The 21,229-nt window shown below is 43.8% G+C and overlaps 1 protein-coding gene across 1 annotated transcript; it reads right to left on the bottom strand.

Annotated features, from left to right (window-relative positions):
- Positions 1-136: 136 nt before the first annotated feature.
- Positions 137-16,143, bottom strand: SLC3A1 (solute carrier family 3 member 1; the record flags this gene model as incomplete). The annotated part of the gene is made up of 10 exons (XM_082306271.1): positions 15,669-16,143; positions 14,326-14,505; positions 13,052-13,206; positions 11,881-12,006; positions 8,510-8,629; positions 7,369-7,493; positions 6,036-6,234; positions 5,068-5,214; positions 2,434-2,550; positions 137-577 (listed from the first exon to the last, which is right to left on the bottom strand). The coding sequence occupies exons 1-10, from the start codon at positions 16,093-16,095 to the stop codon at positions 137-139; spliced, it is 2,037 nt and encodes a 678-aa protein (XP_082162397.1). The 5' UTR covers positions 16,096-16,143.
- Positions 16,144-21,229: the final 5,086 nt, after the last annotated feature.

Below are 21,229 nucleotides of genomic sequence, written 5' to 3'. Positions count from 1 at the left end.
TGTTTTATTTTTCAGGACACTTATTTTGTACAGAAATAAGGTGTTAAAAGCCAAAGAAAACTGAAAATTTTTAGCATTTCCCTGAAACCAACATTTTCTAAATTAACATGAAAGCTTGGTTATTCTACTCCTGCACTTAACAGTTCGCATAGAGTAAATTGAAGGCGCTGGAATAACAAGCCTTTTCTGCCACAAAACAATTTCCTTGAAAAGCTTCCATGGTATGAACAGGCTTTGCTGTTTTATATTCGAGGACTAGGCCTTCTCCCATTTCAGTTTTAATTACTTTGGTATTGACAGCTTTACCAGCATTGCTAAAATTAGTACTTAGTCTTATAACAGCTTCAGATGGAAGGCTAGGCACTATAGCTTTCAGGTCTATCGTTGATTCCTGCCCAAAATTGAGAACCATCATAAAGACTCTGTCTAACCCATCCAATTCCCTCACATACACAAAAACATTACTGTCATGCCAGACATAGCACATCCACCCCCGATGAATGGGTAGCTCATTGTTGCGAAGTGAAGTTAGCTCTCTGTACAAATTCAGGGTTGAATTGGACCAGGTCATCTGCATCTGCAACAGACAGCAGTAACAGAATCATAGAATCATAGAATCGTTAAGGTTGGAAAAGACCCTTAAGATGATTGAGTCCAACTGTTAACCTAGCACTGCCAAGTCCACCACTAAACCATGTCCTCGAGCACCACGTCTACCCTTCTTTTAAATACCTTCAGGGATGGAGACTTTAACCACTTCCCTGGGCAGCCTGTTCCAATGCCTGACTGCCCTTTCAGTGAAGAATTTTTTCTTCATATCCAACCTAAACTTCCCTGGCGCAGCTTGAGGCCGTTTCCTCTCATCCTATCACTTGTTACTAGGGAGAAGAGACCAACCCCCATCTCGCTACAACCCCCTTTCAGGTAGCTGTAGAGGGCGATAAGGTCTCCCCTCAGCCTCCTCTTCTCCAGACTAAACAACCCCAGCTCCCTCAGCAGCTCCTCATAAGACTTGTGCTCTAGACCTTTCACCAACTTCGTTACCCTTCTCTGGACACGCTCCAGCACCTCGATGTCCTTCTTGGAGTGAGGGGCCCAAAACTGAACCCAGTACTCGAGGTGCGGCCTCACCAGTGCCGAGTACAGGGGCACTATCACCTCCCTGGTCCTGCTGGCCACACTATTCCTGATACAAGCCAGGATGCCATTGGCCCTCTTGGCCACCTGAGCACACTGCTGGCTCATGTTCAGGCAGCTGTCAACCAACACCCCCAGGTCCTTTTCCGCCAGGCAGCTCTCCAGCCACTCCTCCCCCAGCCTGTAGCGTTGCATGGGGTTGTTGTGAGCCAAGTGCAGGACCCGGCACTTGGCCTTGTTGAATCTCATACACCTGGCCCTGGCCCATTGATCCAGCCTGTCCCAGTCCCTCTGTAGGGCCTTCCTACCCTCCAGCAGATCGACACTTCCACCCAACTTGGTGTCATCTGCAAACTTACTGAGTGTGCACTCAATCCCGTCATCCAGAGCATCAATGAAGATGTTGAACAGGACCGGTCCCCAGCACTGAGCCCTGGGGAACACCACTCGTGACCGTCAGGGTCATTTCTTTGCACTGAAGGTAGGAAATATTACGCACCTCTCACACCCATGCAGTCTGCTGAGACCGCACCTATTAGAATTCCGTTTGACAATTATCTCTCTCCAAATTTATATGCAAATTCCACTGAAAAGCTGCTTTTTCTCATGCACTTCCTTGGCACTTGTGGAGTGGCAGAGACAGAGGTTATTAGGCAGGACAGAATTTCCCCAGCACTGACACCATTTCTTCCTCCCACTGTGTCCTTATAGCACCACTTATTCAGGAGAAGGCCACAGCCAAAGCTTGGTACTGAACTGTTTTCATTGAGCCTAAGCTACTGAAGTCACGGGGTTTGTTGTGTGTGTTATTTTTCCTGTCTTCGATTTATTTTTTGTCTTCAATTCTGGTCAGCACTGTAGATCAGGAAAATCTGTTTGATTCACTGCTCAACTGCCTTCAGAACATTTTTATTTACTTATGTTAGAGATGGTCTATGTTAAGTTCTTGTTACAAGGCCAGTGCTTTCTATAGTAATAGAAGTGAAAAAAAAAGACCAGATTGCAATTTAATATGAACATCCTTTTAAAAATTTTAAAGAGCCAAATTGCCACATCTACATTATAATTGCAGTTGCCCTGCTTAAGTGAATATAGATGAAGTAGACTCCTTGCTCGTGCAAGGATTTCCTTTTCTAAAAAAATTTGTTCGGATTCAATGCCTTTTTATTTTCCTCCCTTGAGTTTGTTCTTACCAGCTACACTACCAATTTCCACTCAGTAAAATAAGTCAGAACAAAATAGATACAATTAAAATATTTTAAACCATTAGAGTTAGTCTCACGTATAGATACCTACTTCAACATTTACACTTTGGTAGTCAGAGTTAACAGGTAACCAGCTACTGTTGCCTTCAGTAAAACCAGCGTTCACTTTGCCGTCCCACTGCATGGGGGATTTCTCGGGAAAGGTCACCTAGAAAATAAAGTGGTGTCAGAGCCATTACCAAGAAGTCACTTGTTTTGATTAGTACATTAAAAAGTTATCCCTTGAACAGCATGTTCTCAGAACTTCTAAACCATCACCATTTCAGTATTGCTTTCTTTGGTTTAAGTTAAAATTTAATAAGGAGGATTTAACCCTGCTCCAAATTTAAAGAGAACGTAAGAATCGAGAGAGTTCCTGAAATGGCGGAGAATGGTCGGTCTCATGGAGACGGCATCGCTGGGTAAAATGTGGAATTCCCAAATGACTCTACTAGAGTTGTCTCCCCTTGTGACAGACGGTTGGATAAAAGTTTACTAATGATAGCTGGGATATTCCAATAAACGTCTAGACATGCAGCAAATGAATATATGAGGTAAGGAGTCTTTAAGAAGAGATGCTATTACAACGACAGTAAACAACTAGTAAATGCTATTCAGTGTCTGTTCTTTTGTAACCATCACACTTTTCACCTTAGAACTCTTCAAGCTTATATTTGCAAGAGGTACAATTTGGACAGGATTATTTGTGTTAGAAAGAAAATTATTTCCAAGTGCAAAAAACTTTATTGAAAACCAGCTTTCAGCTGATTAAAAAGTGTCAGTGTAAAAAGTCTGAAATTCTCATTTTGAAGGATTCTGAAAAATTCTGAAAAAGCTTCCTCATTGTTATTGAAGAGCTTGCCAAAAGATCTGACACTTAAATTTAATGATATAAGAGGGCATAAAATATTTTGCACATACTTTAAGTGTTTGTTTTCCATGAAAACTGTTTTTCATATAAAGGGCACTTTTCAATACAATCTGTCAGAACAGCAGCTCAACAATAGAAATTGTCACTTTGCTTTGTGACATTATAAATAATGGGTTTCTCCTTTTAGCATGTTCTGAAAAGCAGGGGGAAAGAAAAAAAAAAAATCCTAAGTTTTCAACACTGGTAACACTCCCTTTCATCTTTACCTCTTTCAGCTTCTCCTGAAGTGTTTCAAAAGCTGGGGCTAAAAACTATACCCAGAGCAAATACTCTCCATCTTTCTACGACACCCATTCATGAGGGATTCTTCCTCTCCAGACTGAACGAAGAGTGGTTTTGCGCTGTTACAAAGCCGTGAGCCACGGGGTAGCCACTAAAAGAGTAAACCCCGAGGAGCCAAGGGCAAGCCACTTTTCTGAAGAGCATCATTACTACTGTCAGCAGTAATCAGCAGCAGGAAGAAAATGCAGGAGGTATTTTGACCTAGGTGTTTCTCAGAGGAAATGAAATTTCCTTTTAAATCAGAGAATCATTTCCCCACGTCTGAATCAGACAAACCTGGTGATGATCCCTGTGCTTCTTCAAGTGTCTCTTTCCCTTCGGTACAGAACTAGCCAACACCATTGGTAACATCATCAGAGGCTGTCTCATTCCCTAACAGAGGCTTTCCACAGTGAGAACAGCATCTGCCATCGGACCGTGTTCTCATGGTCCTCAGAAGTGGTCATAAGAGGCAGAGCTGAGCTGTTCCCTTTCGGGCATGACCTTTTCCAGTCATGCCCGGGCACCTTGGACAATGAGACACAACGGATGTCAGGTATGATCATAGAAGAGACAAGAAATTACAGGGGCTGAACATGAAAACTTTTAAGTTACGCAGGTCAGCACAGCGTGAAAGGCACAGACGCTTTGTTTTAAGCCCTTGACCTTGAATAAACTTACTGCTGAAAATTTCTGTAATCTAACACACAAACATCCTGTCACGCGTTACTTGAGACCGTGATCAAGTGAGCTAGGCACCTGGTTCCCAGGCTGGGGTACCTAGATCACTTTCTATAAAGGATCTAAAAGATAAATCAAAAAACCCTGCGTGACAAGCAAACCCCACTTCTGCTTGCCACCAGGCAATGCTAAGCAGGGGCTGGTCTGTACCCCCGCCCCTTTCTGGAGATCCCTTCTTCAGAGCTCGGGCAGACCGTAGAGGGCTGTGGCGTAGGTGCCTTTGCACAGTCAAAGCAAAGCAGTCTGCAGGAGACGGTGACTGTCGCTATGCTCTCTCATGAACTCTGGTTTCCTTTAAAAAGCAGCCAGGAAATAATGGACTTGGCCGTAGCGATTAGGGTACTTCTGGGGGAGGAAGGAGATAGCGACTCGGTTCCTCTTGCCTCGGATGACCGCAACACACCTCTCAATCACTAGCCCAGGCCCGGTGCTGGCACTTGCTGTCCTTTCTGCTGAAGCGAAGCAAAGCAACACTGCTGCAAACCACGCAAGACTGATCTGGCATAGGACAGAGATCGGGGACCATGATTGCAGTCTAGCAGTTCAGACACACATCGAGGCCTTGGTTCTGGTCTCTGGCCTGGCCATTTCCGCCTGCTGCCCAATGGTTTTGCCATGGGGAACAGAGAAAACCATCTAAACAGTGAGAAAGACTGGGTTTGGTTAACAAAACAAAAGTTCTTGTATTTTTGAAAGTTCTGTTACTTGGAACTAAACAATAACAGGATCAGAGTTTTTAGGCTCTTCACTTACATTTTCTGATGCAATGTTCGCCATGCCTATTTCTTCACCATAGTAAGTTACAGGAGTACCAGGGAGGGTTAAAAGCAGCATGTTTATAACATTGACATACTCCTTCCCAATCCGAGATGAAATCCGAGCAGCGTTAGGGCTTCCAACCTGAAGAAAACATCATTCTGTTAAACACACATTATAAAATTCCATGCATATGTGAAATTGGTTAACTAATTTAACAAGGTAGTAAGGTTTCTTTTCTTTTTTTCTTTCCCCTCCAGGCCTGTGAGGGCAACTAACTTTTTTATCTTGGTGCCAGTACAAACTTCTGCACCAAATAATTTAGCACACAGAAGCCCTGCCAGCAGCACATGAGGCAGAAGTGAGGAGAGATGACAAATAACAACTCTCCACGATTACAGTTTCTCCAGATTTCTGCCATTTTCTCTGCTGTGTGAAGGTGGGGCTTGTTTTGAAAAGATCTCTTGCACATCCCAAACATGCTTCCTAGCAAAGACCAGCAAGGTTTGAAGATAACTGCCCTCAGCTGCCTGCTCTGTTCTTCCCTGGCCCTGGGAAGTTTCCAGAATCCATAGAATTGAGTCAGTTTACGGCCAAAGATAATTGCATCAATCCCATCCTCGCTGGTGGTTAAAGCCAATGCCCTGTACTACATTGGTGACACCAAGGGAGAGGCATGACCATATATTCTCTTCTGTCACCATTGCATGGGCAGCATAACTGTTACTGAAGGGCAGGACAGCCAGCCGGCTGGCCAATGCCAACGGCTGCAGCTACAGCAGCTAGGAGTTTCACATGGACATCTACTGCGGCTCAGCCGTGGGCTCAGGCTGCTGCTGATCCCACTGAAATCCGTGTGTATTTGTGGGGGAGGTTTCTATCACCATGAGAGGAACTATCACCTCTAGGTTTCTATCACCTATAGAAAGAAGCCCTTCCTGTAAGAGTTGGTCTAGAACCCTTACCGCCCAGTTTGGCCATCTTCCTGCAGGCATGTTTTTCATCCACAAGTTGACAGCTTCAAAAACACTGTTGCCTGATAGATTTTTCATGTTAATTAGGTTGAAATTGAAGGGAAAGTCTGCTTCTTGGACAAAAGTTGTTCCATAATACATCATTGTTGCGTCAATGTTTTCCTTTTCATCACCATCAGAACCCATAAACCTACAAAGAAGTATACAAGTACCTTTTTTGGCTCATTTGTGGTTTGCACAGAGCGCAAGGAAGCTAGGAATGGTGTTGGACATACTTAGAAAATAACATAGCATTAAGAATTATGTTTGCTTCCCTCCTCCCCATCAAAAGAGATTAATACAGAGAAACAGTATTTTGTAAAGCAGATAAGGAAACAAGGAGAAAAATTTCTGGAGAAAAATCTACAAGAGTCCCACAAGCTGAACATGAGCTAGCGATGTGCCCTTGCAGCAAAAAAGGCTAACGGTATCCTGGGCTGCATTAGGAGGAGTTGTCAGCAGGTCAAGGGAGGTGATCCTTCTCCTCTACTCAGCACTGATGAGGCCACACCTGGAGTACTGTGTCCAGTTCTGAGCTCCCCAGTACAAGAGAGACATGGAGCTACTGGAGAGAGTCCAGCAAAAGGCCACTAAGACCATTAAGGGACTGGAGCATCTCTCCTATGAGGAGAAGCTGAAAGAGGTGAGACTGGAGAAGTCTCGGGGAGGGAATCTCATCAATGTATATAAATATCTGAAGGGAGGGTGCAAAGAAAAGGGCACAAACAGAAACACAGGGGGGTCCCTCTGAATATCAGGAAACGCTTTTTCATGGTGAGGGTGACTGGGCACTGGAACAGGTTGCCCAGGGAGGCTGTGGAGTCTCCATCCTTAGAGATGTTCAAAAGCCGTCTGGACACGGTCCTGAGCAACCAGGTCTAGGTGACCCTGATGAGCAGGGGGGTTGGACCAGATGACCTCCAGAGGTCCCTTCCAGCCTCAACCATTCTGTGATTTTAACAATCTCTGTGTGTGACATGAACAGTACTATTAATACTATACAATAAATCAGCCACAGGGCTGATTAATTACAGTGTCTCCGTGGTCCAAATGGTCGCCCATTCTGCTTACTTCTGTACAGTCCAGAGATACAGCAGAACGACCAGGGCCAATTCATTTCCTTTCCCTCACACATTGGGGAAGAGGTAATAGAGCCTATGCACTGCTATTTGCATTTGAGGAAGAAAACTTTTTATGGCATATTATGTTACTAAAACAAAAAATTATTGCTAGCAAGAAGGTGACAAATATTAGAGAAAAATTCACTAGCTGTAATAATGATTACCTGTATCGGCCAGGTTCACTGCTGAACTGATTCATGGTTTGACGGAAGCTTCGGATGATATCATGCATACCAACCTGCGTGGTCGTGTAGTCATGGTAGAGCTGGGAATAGGCTGTGATACTCTCCTTGAAGAAGGATGCAATATTTCCCATTAGTTCACCAATATTTTAGATTTCAGAACTCTCCAAATTCTTCCCATCCTTTCCTGAGACAATGCACCAGTCCAGATAAATTTTAACTGAAATGAGCTTAGCATACGAACACTAACAGTGCAGAGCTGAACTGCACTTGGGGAACTCTGAAAGATATGATAGCAGAGGGCTGATTATTTTGGATCCTGTCCTTCCAAGAGGGAGAGCCCAGCCGCAGCACTAACCAACTGAGCCCACCTGCAGCAGCAAGCACAACAGGTACTGTGGCCACACACCAGGCTGGAAAGACGGACAACATTGTTGTCTTAACTTATAAAGGCAACGATGCTTGTGGAGCTGACCGGTTTTATGTGATCCCCAGCTCTGCAGGGCAACAAGTGTCTTAGTGCTGGCACTACTTGGGAACATCACCAAGTTCACTACCTCAACAAAAGCCAATAGCATAAATAACAGGGTGCATACTTCTGAATGTGTCTGGCCACCTCTCGCTGTGCCATATTGCCAATACGAGGTTTTTTTTGTTTTACTCTGATTCCTACTAGCAATGTGGAAGAAATATGTGCTAGCGACTGCTGTGGGATCCCAAGTGGGCAAGAGTTCTGAGCTTACCTCCTGTAGCGGGCTCCCCAAAGACAAGCAATCAACTATTAAAATCTTTTTAGAATATAAATTGAGAAACAAATTATTTTAAACAGAAAATGCGCAGAACAGTGTCAGAACAGAACTACGAAGTGTATGTGGACAATTCTCTTCCCACCCACAGCGCTCCTGCCCGCGGGTATCCCACTGACCTACACCCTCAGCCCAGGGGCTGCTTTCTTGTATGTGCTCCTTCTGCAGAGCGCCCAGGAGCCACCTGCCTTCCAAGGGACACAACTGACTCAGTCTTCCTAAAGCCGTAATTAAGACCCAAAAGAGTAAAAACATACACTCTCTTGCCCCAGTGGGAAATACAGGGGAAAAAAGCAAAGACAGAACATATACGTTACTGGATTCTGGGACTTGTTCACTTGAGGCTCATCTCGGAGATGCGTTGCTTCTAAAAGAAATTTAACAGCGCTGAAACTAAATCCATCGATTCCTTTGCCGAGCCAAAATTTGATAATATCCTAGACAAAGGTAAAAGTTGAGAATTCCAGGTGAGCCCATCCTGTTCAAAATAGTACATACTTAAAAAGAAAACTAAACCTGATGGTAAGTATTAATACGTAATTAGTTTTTTAATTTGTACTTCAAATTTTACTAGATGTTAAAGTGAATCATGTCGATCTAAGATCAAACTAAAATCTAAATAGAGCATGTCTTATTACTTCAGCCAGTATAGAAAAGAAAAAGACTGGTCTGTAACTTTTCCCGTAATTCAGGAGACCAAAGCCAGGGCATGCCTCACTAAAAGCCATTTCTAACCTCATCCATCCAAACAACTGGGCTGGTGCTAAGCGCTGTTGTGGGTGAACACGCGTCATGGCTGCACGCAATTAGAACGCATTGATTCAAATATGCGAGAGTATGTTGTTCTGCACAGACCTTGTGCCACCAATTTTCTTTTTATACAACAGAGCTCTTAAAACATTTGTTCTCTTTTATTTGACTGATGGGAAATGTTTAATTTTATTTTCAGACTTATTTGTTGATTTTGCAGGAACATGAAAAATTATTATCCAAGTTAACAGCTATCAATTTGTAATTTCACTATCAAATTCAGAGGTTAGTCACTCCTAGTAAAATTATACTCTACTTCAGTAGCTATTATATCACTACAGTTTTATTTGCTCTAGTTTTAACAAACAGCTCTAAAGTTCACTCCTTCTTGAGTGTTTTCTGCAAACATTCTTTTAGACCAGATACTTTTCTTCATCTGAGGACCAAACAGTTTTTTTTCAGACAGTTATTGAATTACCTTTTTTAAAATGTATGAAGTACACTTGCCTGAATAGGCTGAAGCAGAACTAGTCCACACTCAAGCTTTACAAATTTTTGTTTGGCAAATAAAGACTCCGCCTTACCGAGTTGGTACTTTCTTGTAGAGCCATTCTGAAAGCAGCAGCTTTCGATATGGTGTCTGTCCAATATTGACTCCACCAAAAATTAACTTCTGTTCATTCATGTGCTCGTCACAAAAGCAACACCAGGTATCAGCGCTGCAAATATCAAGCGCTGATGTGGCGCTCACTGGGACCAATCTACTTTTACTTATGCAAGAAAGCTACAGCACAGTGGCTGCGAAGTTTCCTTGCTCCCACATACCCTTTGGCTACACCAAAGACTTGAGCTTCTCTGGCAGAGTAAATGCTTCCTGCTCAGTCCCACAATCCTAACCTTCTGAAAGAGGATTTTGAATTAAAATAGTAGACAAAGACTATTCTTTAACATGCTGGAGCAATTAGTGATGTTCACAAGCATTTACCAAAGGTTGGTGTTATCAGGCCAAACTTACTAGTTCTCATTTCATTTCTTTGCGTGGGAAATGCATCATCTATTTGCTACTGGAGCTTCAGTAATGTATCAGGTACCATTCAAAAAAAATTAGCCAGGACCATTGAAAAGTATGTGCGACGCTAGGGAAAAAGGTGGGAGTGGAAAGAGGTGGCATTAAGGGAAGTACCAAGATGTAGAGAGGTTACTAGTGGAGCTCTTCAAGGACCAGTCTCAGAGCAGTCTCGTTTCACGCTTTAGTTAACAAGTACGACCAAAGGTCTTTTGTTTCTTCACACACACGCAGTACCCGCCGTGAGGGGAGAGGCCCCAGAGACAGTGAGAACTGGGCAGCTTTGAAGACCCCCGCCAAAGAAATGCACCAAAAAATTCAACAGTACAAAGTAGCAAACACTTAAGGACTAAATCAAAACACTTGATGTAGCTGTACTACCTGATGGGGTATAACTTAAAAGGAGGAAAAAAAACCAACAACCAAACCACCAAGCAGCAATTGTCAGACTCCCCATGTTCCGGCCCACTTCCCCGTATTTTAATGAATTCTACGTTGCCTGCTGGGAGACGTGGTGCAGGCGGGCGGGAGGCTCCATCAGAGCACCACCCTGCCTTGGTGAAGCACTCTCGCTGTGAGGGCTGTCCATCTCTCTCCCCAGTGAAGTCAGAGATGCAGACAGATCGAAACTCGCTATCTTCCCCCTTAGCCACAAGCCCAGGCATTCCTTGTAGTTCAAATCAGCACTGCCTCACTTCCTTGAAAATGCAAACATCTCTTCGCTTAAACAAGGTGCCATCCCCACATTTGACCGGGTAATTAACAGCTCCTTGTATCAACAGAGATAAAAACGTCTCTCCGCTTGAGTGATTCAGCTCTGTTTCAGCAAAGGCTTCAGTGCAAGAGCCGTTTTACCTTCCAGTCAATCCCTCCATTAATTGTTGTCCTCGATACGACATCCAAAGGTGCTAAGTGCCTTCATCCTTGACTCTTGATGGAGACTAGAGCTGATAGCAGTTAACTGCTTCCCCACAGCAGTCATGTTGGATTATTTGACTACTACCACCAACTTCAAAGCAAGTAACAGCAATCTTAGGACACAGAGAGAGAAGTACGTATGCCACCAAGCAAGATTCTGCCCAGACATCTTTTCTGTTAAATTTGTTTCATTCTGGCCATCTGCATTTGAGAAAAAATTCAGGCTGGAAGTGCTGCGAGGAATAAGTAGTGGCTAAACAAAGGGATGGAGAGTCTCTCACTTCAGGGATGACTGGAAAGGCCCACCCCATTTAATCTAGTTTAACAAAAGCTGAAAGGAGATGTTGTCAGAGCTGAAAAATAAATAAGCATAAACAAGGGCGGGAAAAGCTATTTTGGTTCATAGAGAGCTAAGTATGAACAGTTTGCAAATAAGTTTAGGCTGAAAAGTAGAGGGCTCCTGAAGCATCAAAGCAATTTTAAGACAGCCTTTAGTGGGAAGAGAAAGGGAGCTCCTTTTAAAGGGCAATAGCCTGTTCCAAAAACCCGTCAAGACCTTGCCAGGCACTTGTGAGAGCAGGGGACTTAAGCCAGCAACAGTTGTACCTTCTTAAAATCCAGAGGACTGCAACACCACTCACTGCCAGTACTTCCACTCAAGGACAATTTTATTTGGATTTTTTTTTTTTTTTTTGGTTGCTTGTTTGCTTTTAAATTAAAAAGACTTGAAGCAAAGTAGCTCTGATACTGGAAGCATTACAGCATAAAGCTTGAATTTTGCTTATAAACTCAATGTTTGCCTAGACACCTTTTTGTTTCAATTGTTTACATACGCTGCAATCCTTGAATTACTTCCAACTAGATTGTAAATTGTGTAGCACAAACAATCAGAGAGATGAAGTGTAGAAATAGCTGCTTTGCTGTTGGCGCAGCAGCAGCAGGTTACATACTTACATGGATTTCTTGTTGGACAGCAAGGTTGCGAAAATTTAAGTCTGGCTGTTCTTTCCCAAACTGATGAAAATAACACTGCTTCCTCACATCGTCAAACTGCCAGCTGGAATTCCCAAAGACACTCACCTGCCCATACACAGGAGGGGGGAAATAAGCAGAACTCTTAATTTAACACACACTTACTCCTATGCATACTTTTTAGATGTGGTGCATTACAAGCATCTAATAAAGCACAAAATGCCTAATCAAGGGATGAAATTTTGAGTAATTTTGGTACTTATGTTTTACATTTCCTTCTCCTGCTAGTTGCTCTCCCTTTAGTCATGCTTCACCACATGTATTTCTTGTTCAATGTTCTGTTTCATTCTTTTTTTTTTTTTTTAAGTAGACTTTCACCGGGAATCATTCAGAATAGAGGGGAAAACATGGGTGGGAACATTTCTTTTGGAATTGTTTTTCCTAAAACTTATTAAAAATAGCTTTAGTTAACTTAGAGCTTTCTGCAATCTGGTATTATCCCTTTGAAGCGCCAACAACAGTCAGCATGTTAAAATGTTAACTTTATAATCTCTGTAATAAAAGATTCCAAAAGCTAAGATAGAGTCTTAAGACTCTAAGTTTAAAGAGAAATAACACTAGCTGGTACAAAATATTAATTCCATCTTGAGTATTTAGAATATACAAGTCCCTAATCATGCACCCATCAGTTCAAATTTCAAATAAGTATTTGAAACAGGTGACCCACTTTTTGGCCTGATCACCTTCCAGAAAAAGGAAAAAACAAGAACACGCAGTTTTGTTTCCCTCCCCACCAACTACGATTTCAGAGGAGCAGAGACAAAGTTTCTAGAGCAGAGTCCCCAGACACCAAAGAGGCTGAGCGTAAACAACTTGTGCACAACTATCCCTTTTTTTGGTCTGTTTAACGAGTGAAGATTTAACACTGAGGGAAAGAAAAAGTCATTTTTAAAATTCTCTTTGAAGTAGGAACCACTCCACTCGAGCTGGCTTAAATCTTAATCTGCACTAGCTCATTTAGTAACATCAGTTTGTACCTCTGAACGGGCACTTATAACCCAGTGTACATTGGGACAATTATGTTACAGCTGCTTTTGCTATGTGGGAACCTGCATCCAGCTTGGGCTTTGCGGGTGTCCCTTCCCGCGGTTACCCAGTTGTTTGGAGGAGCGACCGAGCCAGCAGCCTGCGCGCAGTCCTGCCAGATGTAGTAGTCCGTGTACTTCCCAGTCCGATTGCGACTCAGCTGAAACCATCGGTGTTTGTCACTTGTGTGGTTTGGTATTAAATCCATTATCACCTTTAACCCTTACAAAAAAAAATCAAACCATAAAAAAAATATTAAATTCAACCTTTTAAGACAAAGCTCACATTTTTTTCTTAATGCAGTATCAGAAGTGTTTGGGCTTCTTCCTTCCCAGAGGTCTGGCAAAGGAGAAGGGCTCCCGCTGGAAGGCTTTAGGCTGGAGGGTCTGGTGAGCACATTACATTTGGAGCCAGCACAGCCCCATTGGCTGCCGATAGGGGAATGCACAAGCAGAAACCAAAAGCCCCAGACTACTGATGCAGTTAGTCGTACGAGAGCCTGCAAGTAGCTGCCACACATCTTGCTGGTACTGTTCTCCCCTGCCCATTGCTGGGGAGGGAAAAGACGGGGAAGAAAAATCAGAAGAGATTTCTGCTGTTATGAACCACTTTCACTAACTCTGACTTCAACATCTGGCTCCCACCTCCCAGGTGGGAAAGGCACTTCACCAGCCTAGCATCGGTGAACACGTTCTTCCTCACCCTTCTTAAAGACTAGATGTTTTTTGAAATCCCAAACATTTTTGGGTCTGGTAAACCATTTTCCATTCTGTAAGGGGAAACACCTGAGCAAACATTTGGTCTAAGGCATAAACGCACCAACCAAGGATGCAATCGCTGGAAGGAAGCATATGTTCCCTCCTAACCCTGTAATTGTTCTCCTGCTTTCTCCAGACGGCAGCCATTAGTCATAAAATTTAAAGTCAGAAACAACTGCATCTCAGCCTTGATCCCATCGGACTACTGATGCCATATGCACCAGGGAGCATGGACAGCATGTCAGCCCTACCACCCACGAACATCCTCGGAGGGGACGGTGTCTCCCAGAGGATGTACCGCAGCCTGACGCTGCTGTTGTCGCCCCCCGCGCCTTCGGTCCTGCTCCCAGCACCACCCCAGCGCCCAAGGGCAGGGAACGGCAATCACAGAGCTTGCCTTGATGTGGAGCTAACGCACACCCTTCACTGGCACCTCCATCTGCTTCTGCTCAATGCCACCATGGGGGAATTGCCAGATGCACAAATTGAAATCTGAGATCGTAACCTAGCACTACAAGGTACACCCGTGTAAGATGAGTGAACGTCTTTTAATAGAGTTATTTTCTTCAGAGTTGCAGCTTACCTCTGTCATGTATGGCTGCAAGCAGATTCTCAAAATCGCTCATTGATCCAAACATGGGATCAATATCATAGAAGTCTTCAGCTCCATATCCAAGGTCTTTTAAGGGGGACTTATAGAAAGAGGTGATCCAGATGGTTTTTATATTCAAATACGTGATATGGTCCAGTTTTTCCTGGATACCTGTTCAAAAGAAAAGGGCATCATCCGTTTAGAAAAGACAAAATACTTCTGTTGAAACACATTTGCTGTGGGCTCTCAAAGATGGTACACAGGTCCCTTTGAAACATAACCATCCCGTTTTCTCTTGATATTTCTTCAGGGATAGCATGAGATCATGGAACAGAAACCATTCAAAGCCACTTTTATAAGGAAGATAAAGCAGGAATTTCATAAAAACATCAGATCAAAGCAAATTTCTACTTTGTATTATAAAAAGATTTCCAATTTCAGTTAATAAATTTAACACTTCTGAAAACAAACTCCTATATTTTGTTAAAATGCAGCAACAGCTTTACTTTCCCATTTCAAGGAACATTGATTAATCTTCAGACCACCCAAAGGGAAACACAATTTTAATGCAAAGATCCCAGCTTTTCCCTGCCATTAGGAAAAAAACTCTTACAGGGTTTTTCTGTTGTTTTCTTTAAGGACACCTCACTTCAGCCTCCTCTAGTATTTCTAAACCCCAAACTCTCCTGTCTTCCTGACATGTTACTACTGGCATGCAACCACAGAAACAGCTTCTTCTCTTCACTTGCCAGTAGAGTATATTATAGCTAGCGCTTCTTCTTTAGAGGTTTATTGTCTATTACAGTGTTGAGCCTTCCCCTTCTGAAACTTAAATCTCAGCTAAGCTACCAGTAAGTGGCATTGCCTCTTAGTATCGGGTACCCCTTCTCAATGCATTCATAAGAGCTCAAAAACACCCAGACCATGAACCAAACAAAAAGCAACACATCTTTCTCTCCTCTTTGTCACTTTTCCTTATGGAAAGGCAGCCAACCTAATATGCCAAAGTGCTCAGCACCACCCGTCCTCCCGATTAACCTCAGTTTGGTGGAGATATTTTACTCTGATGGCAGTTGTGCTGCTGCTTGCTCTCAGCCCCACCGCTAAAGATCCGTTCTAACTCCAGGCTTAGATTTAACAACTTGAGCAAGAACCTCCTAGATCTATTAATGACAATGTGAATTGCCATTAATGATTAGTCAGACAACTTTGATTCCTCTCTTGAGTAGGGTGGCTCTCTCTATCGGGAGACTTCTCTGTATTTTAAGTGTATATACACACACGCAGAGTACTTTTACCATCTTCGCACACACCAAGAACGGAAATTCACCCACCTTTCAGATCCCCATTCCCATCCATGTTGCTGTCCTTGAAGGAACGAGGATAGATCTGATAAATAGGACTAGCCTGCCACCAGTCAAGGCACTTTGGAGAGAGAGCAACAATTGCAATCGTAGCGCACACGAGCACAACGGCAGCGATGATTATGAGCCAGAAGAGAATCTCCCTGGTGACTCTGTACCGAGCTTGGCTGGAGAACTTCAGCAAGACTTCCTTCGGCATCCCCGCGTAGGGCTTCAACGCCAGCTCCTCCGTAGCCGCTGGGTCCGCATCAACAATGCACGTTTTTGGCATTTCTTCTTGGCTACTGGTATCGGTCTCCTTGTCATCAAAAGCCTCATTCTGAACAAATCCGTTGTTGTCCACCCCTCCCTTCTCACTCAGCTCCATCGGTAAGCTCTTAGCTTCCTCCTCGACCATTTTACTTCATGGGTCTTGTCCTGGAGACTCCGGCCGCAGCAAGGAAGTGTGCCAACACACCTTCGTTCAGCGAAATGAGAAGCAGCGTAATTAGCATCTGGGTTTATAATCAATCCTGACCAACTGGTCAAAGTTCAAAAAGATACAGAAAGGGCAAAGTGCTCCCGTTCTTCTGCATAATAGGAACCTTCAGCAACATAACAAAATGCTACAAGAAAGCGCAGTCTTCCAGGGAGGCAAGCCATCGCTCATACCAGCTGAGCAGAGTTACGTTTACCATTGCTCTCTCCGCTACACCAAACTTCTCTTCCTTTTGACAGCAGGGGAAAATTTGGGGTTTTTTTACCAGTAAAAAACGTGGTAAATATGCAGCTTTCCGGACTGGTCATGGTCTCCCCTGCCTAAAGCAGTCTGAGCATTAATGAGTAATTTAAACAGGGACAGCAAGAACAAGGTGTTGACAACTTCTGGCCCAAAAGCAACAATACAAACTAACTAAGAAGAAAAGATACAAAAGCCAGTTGCGCTTCGTTTCTCACCACGTTGAAAAACAGCCCGGCCAGCTAACCCAACCCAGCCCACCCACAGCCCTTAAGCAGTAACCATGATAAGGCACATACCGATCCTGCAATTCACGGCATGTGACAGGTTGCTACACCCAGAGCTATCCCCAGGTCAGGGCAGGATATCTCTGCACAGGTACAAGCAAGACCGGAGAGAAAAACCCACTGCCCACTATTAAAATACTTTTTTTTTTTTTAATTTGTTTAAAGGAAAGTGACTTTTCCTTTCTCCCTTTTTCCCCTTTCTACTGCTCTAGCCAGGAAAAAGCATTGCCCAGAGTCTGCTCAAGCCTGCACAGATTTACACATCTGTGTGCCCTGAGGCCCAGCTGCCCTGAAGCCAGCGAGCCCGCATCCCCCAGGACAGCCCCGCCAGCCAGCGCCCTCTGCCCAGGCATGCTGAAGGGAACACGAAGCAATGTACATTTGCCAAGGAGCTGCCTTATCACGTGTAAAAGCAAACACCTGCCCATGACCATAGGGTCAGGGTCCCAGGGAAACTCCCATGGGCAAACGCAGTGAAAAAAAGGTTGGTTTTGGCCTCAAAGAAGTATTCATTACGTTTGCCTCAAACCATGAAAGAAGTTTATAAACTAATGACTGAAAGAAATCCAGCATGCAATATTCAATTGATTCAAAACCATGTTATTTCTTCTGTAGCTGAGCTAAGAAGAGGTCTTTTTCTCTGACAGATTTAACCCTTCCCATTCCTCACAGCAGCACCTGGCAGCAACCTCAGCCTGAGCAGAGTCAGGCAGTTGCCCGAGCATTTGAGAGAGTGGCAGTAGTTTTAGTGCCTATAATTCACTATTGCAGGGAAATTATTTGAAACAGTCTCCCTTCTAATGACTCTGCAGTCTTAACATCATGGTATCAGTAAGTTGTAAAAGTTTCCAGGCAGGCATGGGCACTCAGGGCATAAGTATTCAGTACCTGGTTTGAATATGTCAGTCTCCGTTTGCTGTATACTTCATTCAGCTTTTCCATAACACCAACCGCTCCCTCCCCTCCCTTTTAAATCACTTCATTTCAATGACTTCATTTCAGATTAAAATAGCGAGTAAATACAGAAAATTTTTATATTGCATCACATACACCTCAAGACCCTAGTACTTCCCGCCTTGCTTTTTACCCAAACTCAAAGAGTTTTAAACAAGCCCGTGGCTTCCTTCCCAAAAGCTCCTTCAAGCACCCAGTGGGAAGCAGAGCAGGTCAGAGGCAAGAGCAAAGGACGACCGCAACGCAGCTGCCTGCCGCGGGTGTGCGGGTCAGCCGAGCCGCCGGGGCTCGGCACGGCCAGGCACACGGAGAGGGCTCAATGCCAGGGCCGGGAAAATCTGGGGACTGATTCACAGCACCCTCAGCTGTGGGATGCTGGGTTTTGTTTGCTTGGGGTTTTTTGGTTGTTTGTTTTGCCTTTTTTTTTTTTTTTCCTAGACCATAAGCATGTTTCTAAATTGTGTGGTTGCCACAATACAGAATCAGAGTTGAGAATATGGATCTATATATGAATAGATATAAAAACATAGGCAGTGATTATCTATGTACACGCACCCCCCAGTGATGCATATGACCCTCCAAAAACCCCGTCACTCACCACAAGAACAAAGCCCAGTCTCCCAGGTCACGACACTGTGCAAAACCAATGCCTATAAGATGAGGCTGGGCTCCTGCTGTGATATTTAGACACAGAGAGTAAGTAGTATGTTAAAAAAAAAAAAAAAGTTGAAGATGGACATTCACTGAAAACCATCAACTAGGAGTAACACTGACAAGCAGACTGTACACTAGTTATCCAAGTCGCTATGTTGTTTTGTTTGCTTATTTGCTTTTTATTTGTTTTTAAAATGCATTCCCAGCCATAGCATCACATCCAACAGGAGCAGCCACCACCCTGCTCATTCCAAGTCTTTTCTACCAGGCTAACGGGGACAACCTGCCTGCATTTACAGAAAATACGAAAGATGTGTTCATGCTGGAAGACAACTGCATGACAAAACAGCAAAGCGTTAACAGTGACATCTAAGAAGATTTTAGTGCTTCTTTTTCCTTTCTCCATTTCCCTCTGTAACGTCACGCCTGACACACGAGCCTGCAGAGCCAAGGCCAGCCGCTTGGTACCACCTCCTGTTCGTGTCACGCAGAACTTGCCGCAAGTCACGGTCAGTGTCTCTTTTGAAGAATGCAGCCTGAGTTTGAGGATCCTCGTGTTTACCATTTTGCAGCATGGGCGTACAACGAGAGAGGGCAGGTGTCAAAGCATTTACGTACTCCAGACGCAGATCAGCACTTCTGCAAGTCCCAGAAAGCATCTCTGGCACATCAGTGGGACACAGACATGTAATTTATCATAACAAATAGCTGCTCAATAGGCAATGCTACATGACCATGACTTAAGATGCAGGTTTATGTTTAATTCACCAGCATTTAATGCTAATTTAATCAACTCTTATCCCTGACTGCTTGTTCCTGCCTTGCATTGCCCCCTGCCTTGTGCCAGGTGAAGTGTTTAGGCAGCTGTGCAGTGAACCAGACTGGGAAACAGATTTGGGTGGAAAAAAAAAATTCATCCTTCAGACAGCTCTATTCCTAATCCACCTGGTCCCCAGGAGACCACATGAATGCTTCTGCCAGCCCAGCACAGGGAGGAGGAGGAGGACAGGCAGGGAGAGGGGCCAGGACACAAAGCACTACTACTCTTCTGGCAAATCATAGCCTTCACGCCTAACATTCGTTTTAGCATGTTCCTGTCTGTCCCTTAGAGAAAGTCAGGGAGTAGAAAGCAGTTAAGTCTCACACCCACAAACGCTCCTGGAATCAAAAACAGGGAGAAGGTTTAAATTCTGTTAATGGCTTACTCACAATCACGCATGAAAACCAGAGAATCAGGGACTTAACCCCCCCTTCACCCAAGTACGACATCACTGGTACCCAAAACTGTTGAAACACTGGTTCCAAGTGAGTATTTCACCACCCCACCCACCCCCCTTTTTTCTTTAAGCCAGTAAACTTAACGGTGATAACTGCCTGCATGGAGGTGTGTGCTTGATCTGAAGATATAGGGGGGTTACCCTTGGTATGTACACTTCTAACAACTGATAAAGGCCAATTTAATATGTCGGTAGTCAGAAGCTGCCACGGCTCTCTGTACACGCGGTTGGGAAACCATTACTTTCCTCTCATTCAAACATCTTGCAGAGGCGCAACGGCCAAGGCCTGCTCTGCGAACCCTGCCGCGCGGGAACCGTGTCTTCAAAAGAGTCCCTCTTGTCCTAATGTAATCCCTAAGTAACATTAAAGGCTTATTTATACCTTAAGTAGGACAGATCGTGACTTAATTGCCAAGCATCTGGCTGAAAAGAGGAGGATTATGCTGCTGCGGCAGATAAACACAGCGTGCACCAACCAGAGGCCATGTATAGATGAATCCGTGTGTTCAACCTTCCTCCGGTGGCTACGTGGCACACAAAGGTACAGGGACACACTCAATTATTTTAAGGTTAAAACAGAACAGAAACCATCCTGGAAACAAACAGGTCGCTGTCTTGGTGAACACATGGTTTTTACAGCCAGACTGACTGCGCTTACAGCCAGACCTCAGTCGTACTTCAGATCACCTCCACATTGCTGTGTAAGAAGAGCCGCAGCACAGGCAGGTACCGGGTTGGGTACCGAAGGTATGCGTAGGCTGGACAGCTGGGCCTTGAACACTAAAAATTCTTCTAGAAAACCAAGAGGGGAAAATAGAGCCACAGAGCTTAAAATAGGTCTGGATGATCACCCACCATGGACGCTGGAGAACAAGCCCAAGAATCTAGTACCTCCTCCTGTATGTTTTTTCCTCATAGACCAAAAATAAAACCACACAGGTATTTTGTTGTTACTATAGACCTTTTTTTTTTTTTTTCCCTCTCCTTGACTTGAGGAGTTGCTCACCTTAAAATTATTTGATAAAGGAAACTGTAAACTTCATCTTAAGAAAGGCAGATCACCAACAATTCCCACTGAGCTTTAACTTTTTCCTTTTAAAATCTGTTTTATGTATGCAGGCATTATGCTTCTGGCTTGCTCTCAAGCAATTCTGAAACCGTTCCCTCCTGAGCAATTTCATAGTTTAGCGGGAGTAACTAGCCAATGCAACCGCGCTAGCAGAATCCACTGAAAAGCATTAAGTGGTAAAGAAAACACTTCACATTCTGTGCCAGTTATTGTGTTTACCTCCGGGTTAGATAGGGAAACAAAACCAATCGGTATGTGGGCAGTAATAGCTGCTATCTCCACACAGATTGCCATGGTTATTTCTATAAGATGGAGGGGTTAATTTCCACAAGTATTTCTTATATATAATTATTTAGATGCACGGGCTGACTAAGTAGTCTGCTGTTTGATGCAATACAAATGCCAAGTAGCTTGCCAGTTATTCGATACCATACATACTACACCAAAAACCACACAGAGGGGTGATTAAGCACCCTAATGTGCTAAGCGTAGGAAGATGTTTATTGTCAAAAAGTTCTCTTGCTTAATGCTTTTTCATTAAATGGTTTGTTACCACTGGAACTGGTCTGACA

This window comes from Platalea leucorodia (genome assembly GCF_965183815.1).
Source record: "Platalea leucorodia genome assembly, chromosome: 3".
Lineage (NCBI taxonomy): Eukaryota > Metazoa > Chordata > Aves > Pelecaniformes > Threskiornithidae > Platalea > Platalea leucorodia.
Note: the sequence above shows the minus strand (reverse complement) of the source record. Positions and strands in the feature narration are given on the sequence as shown.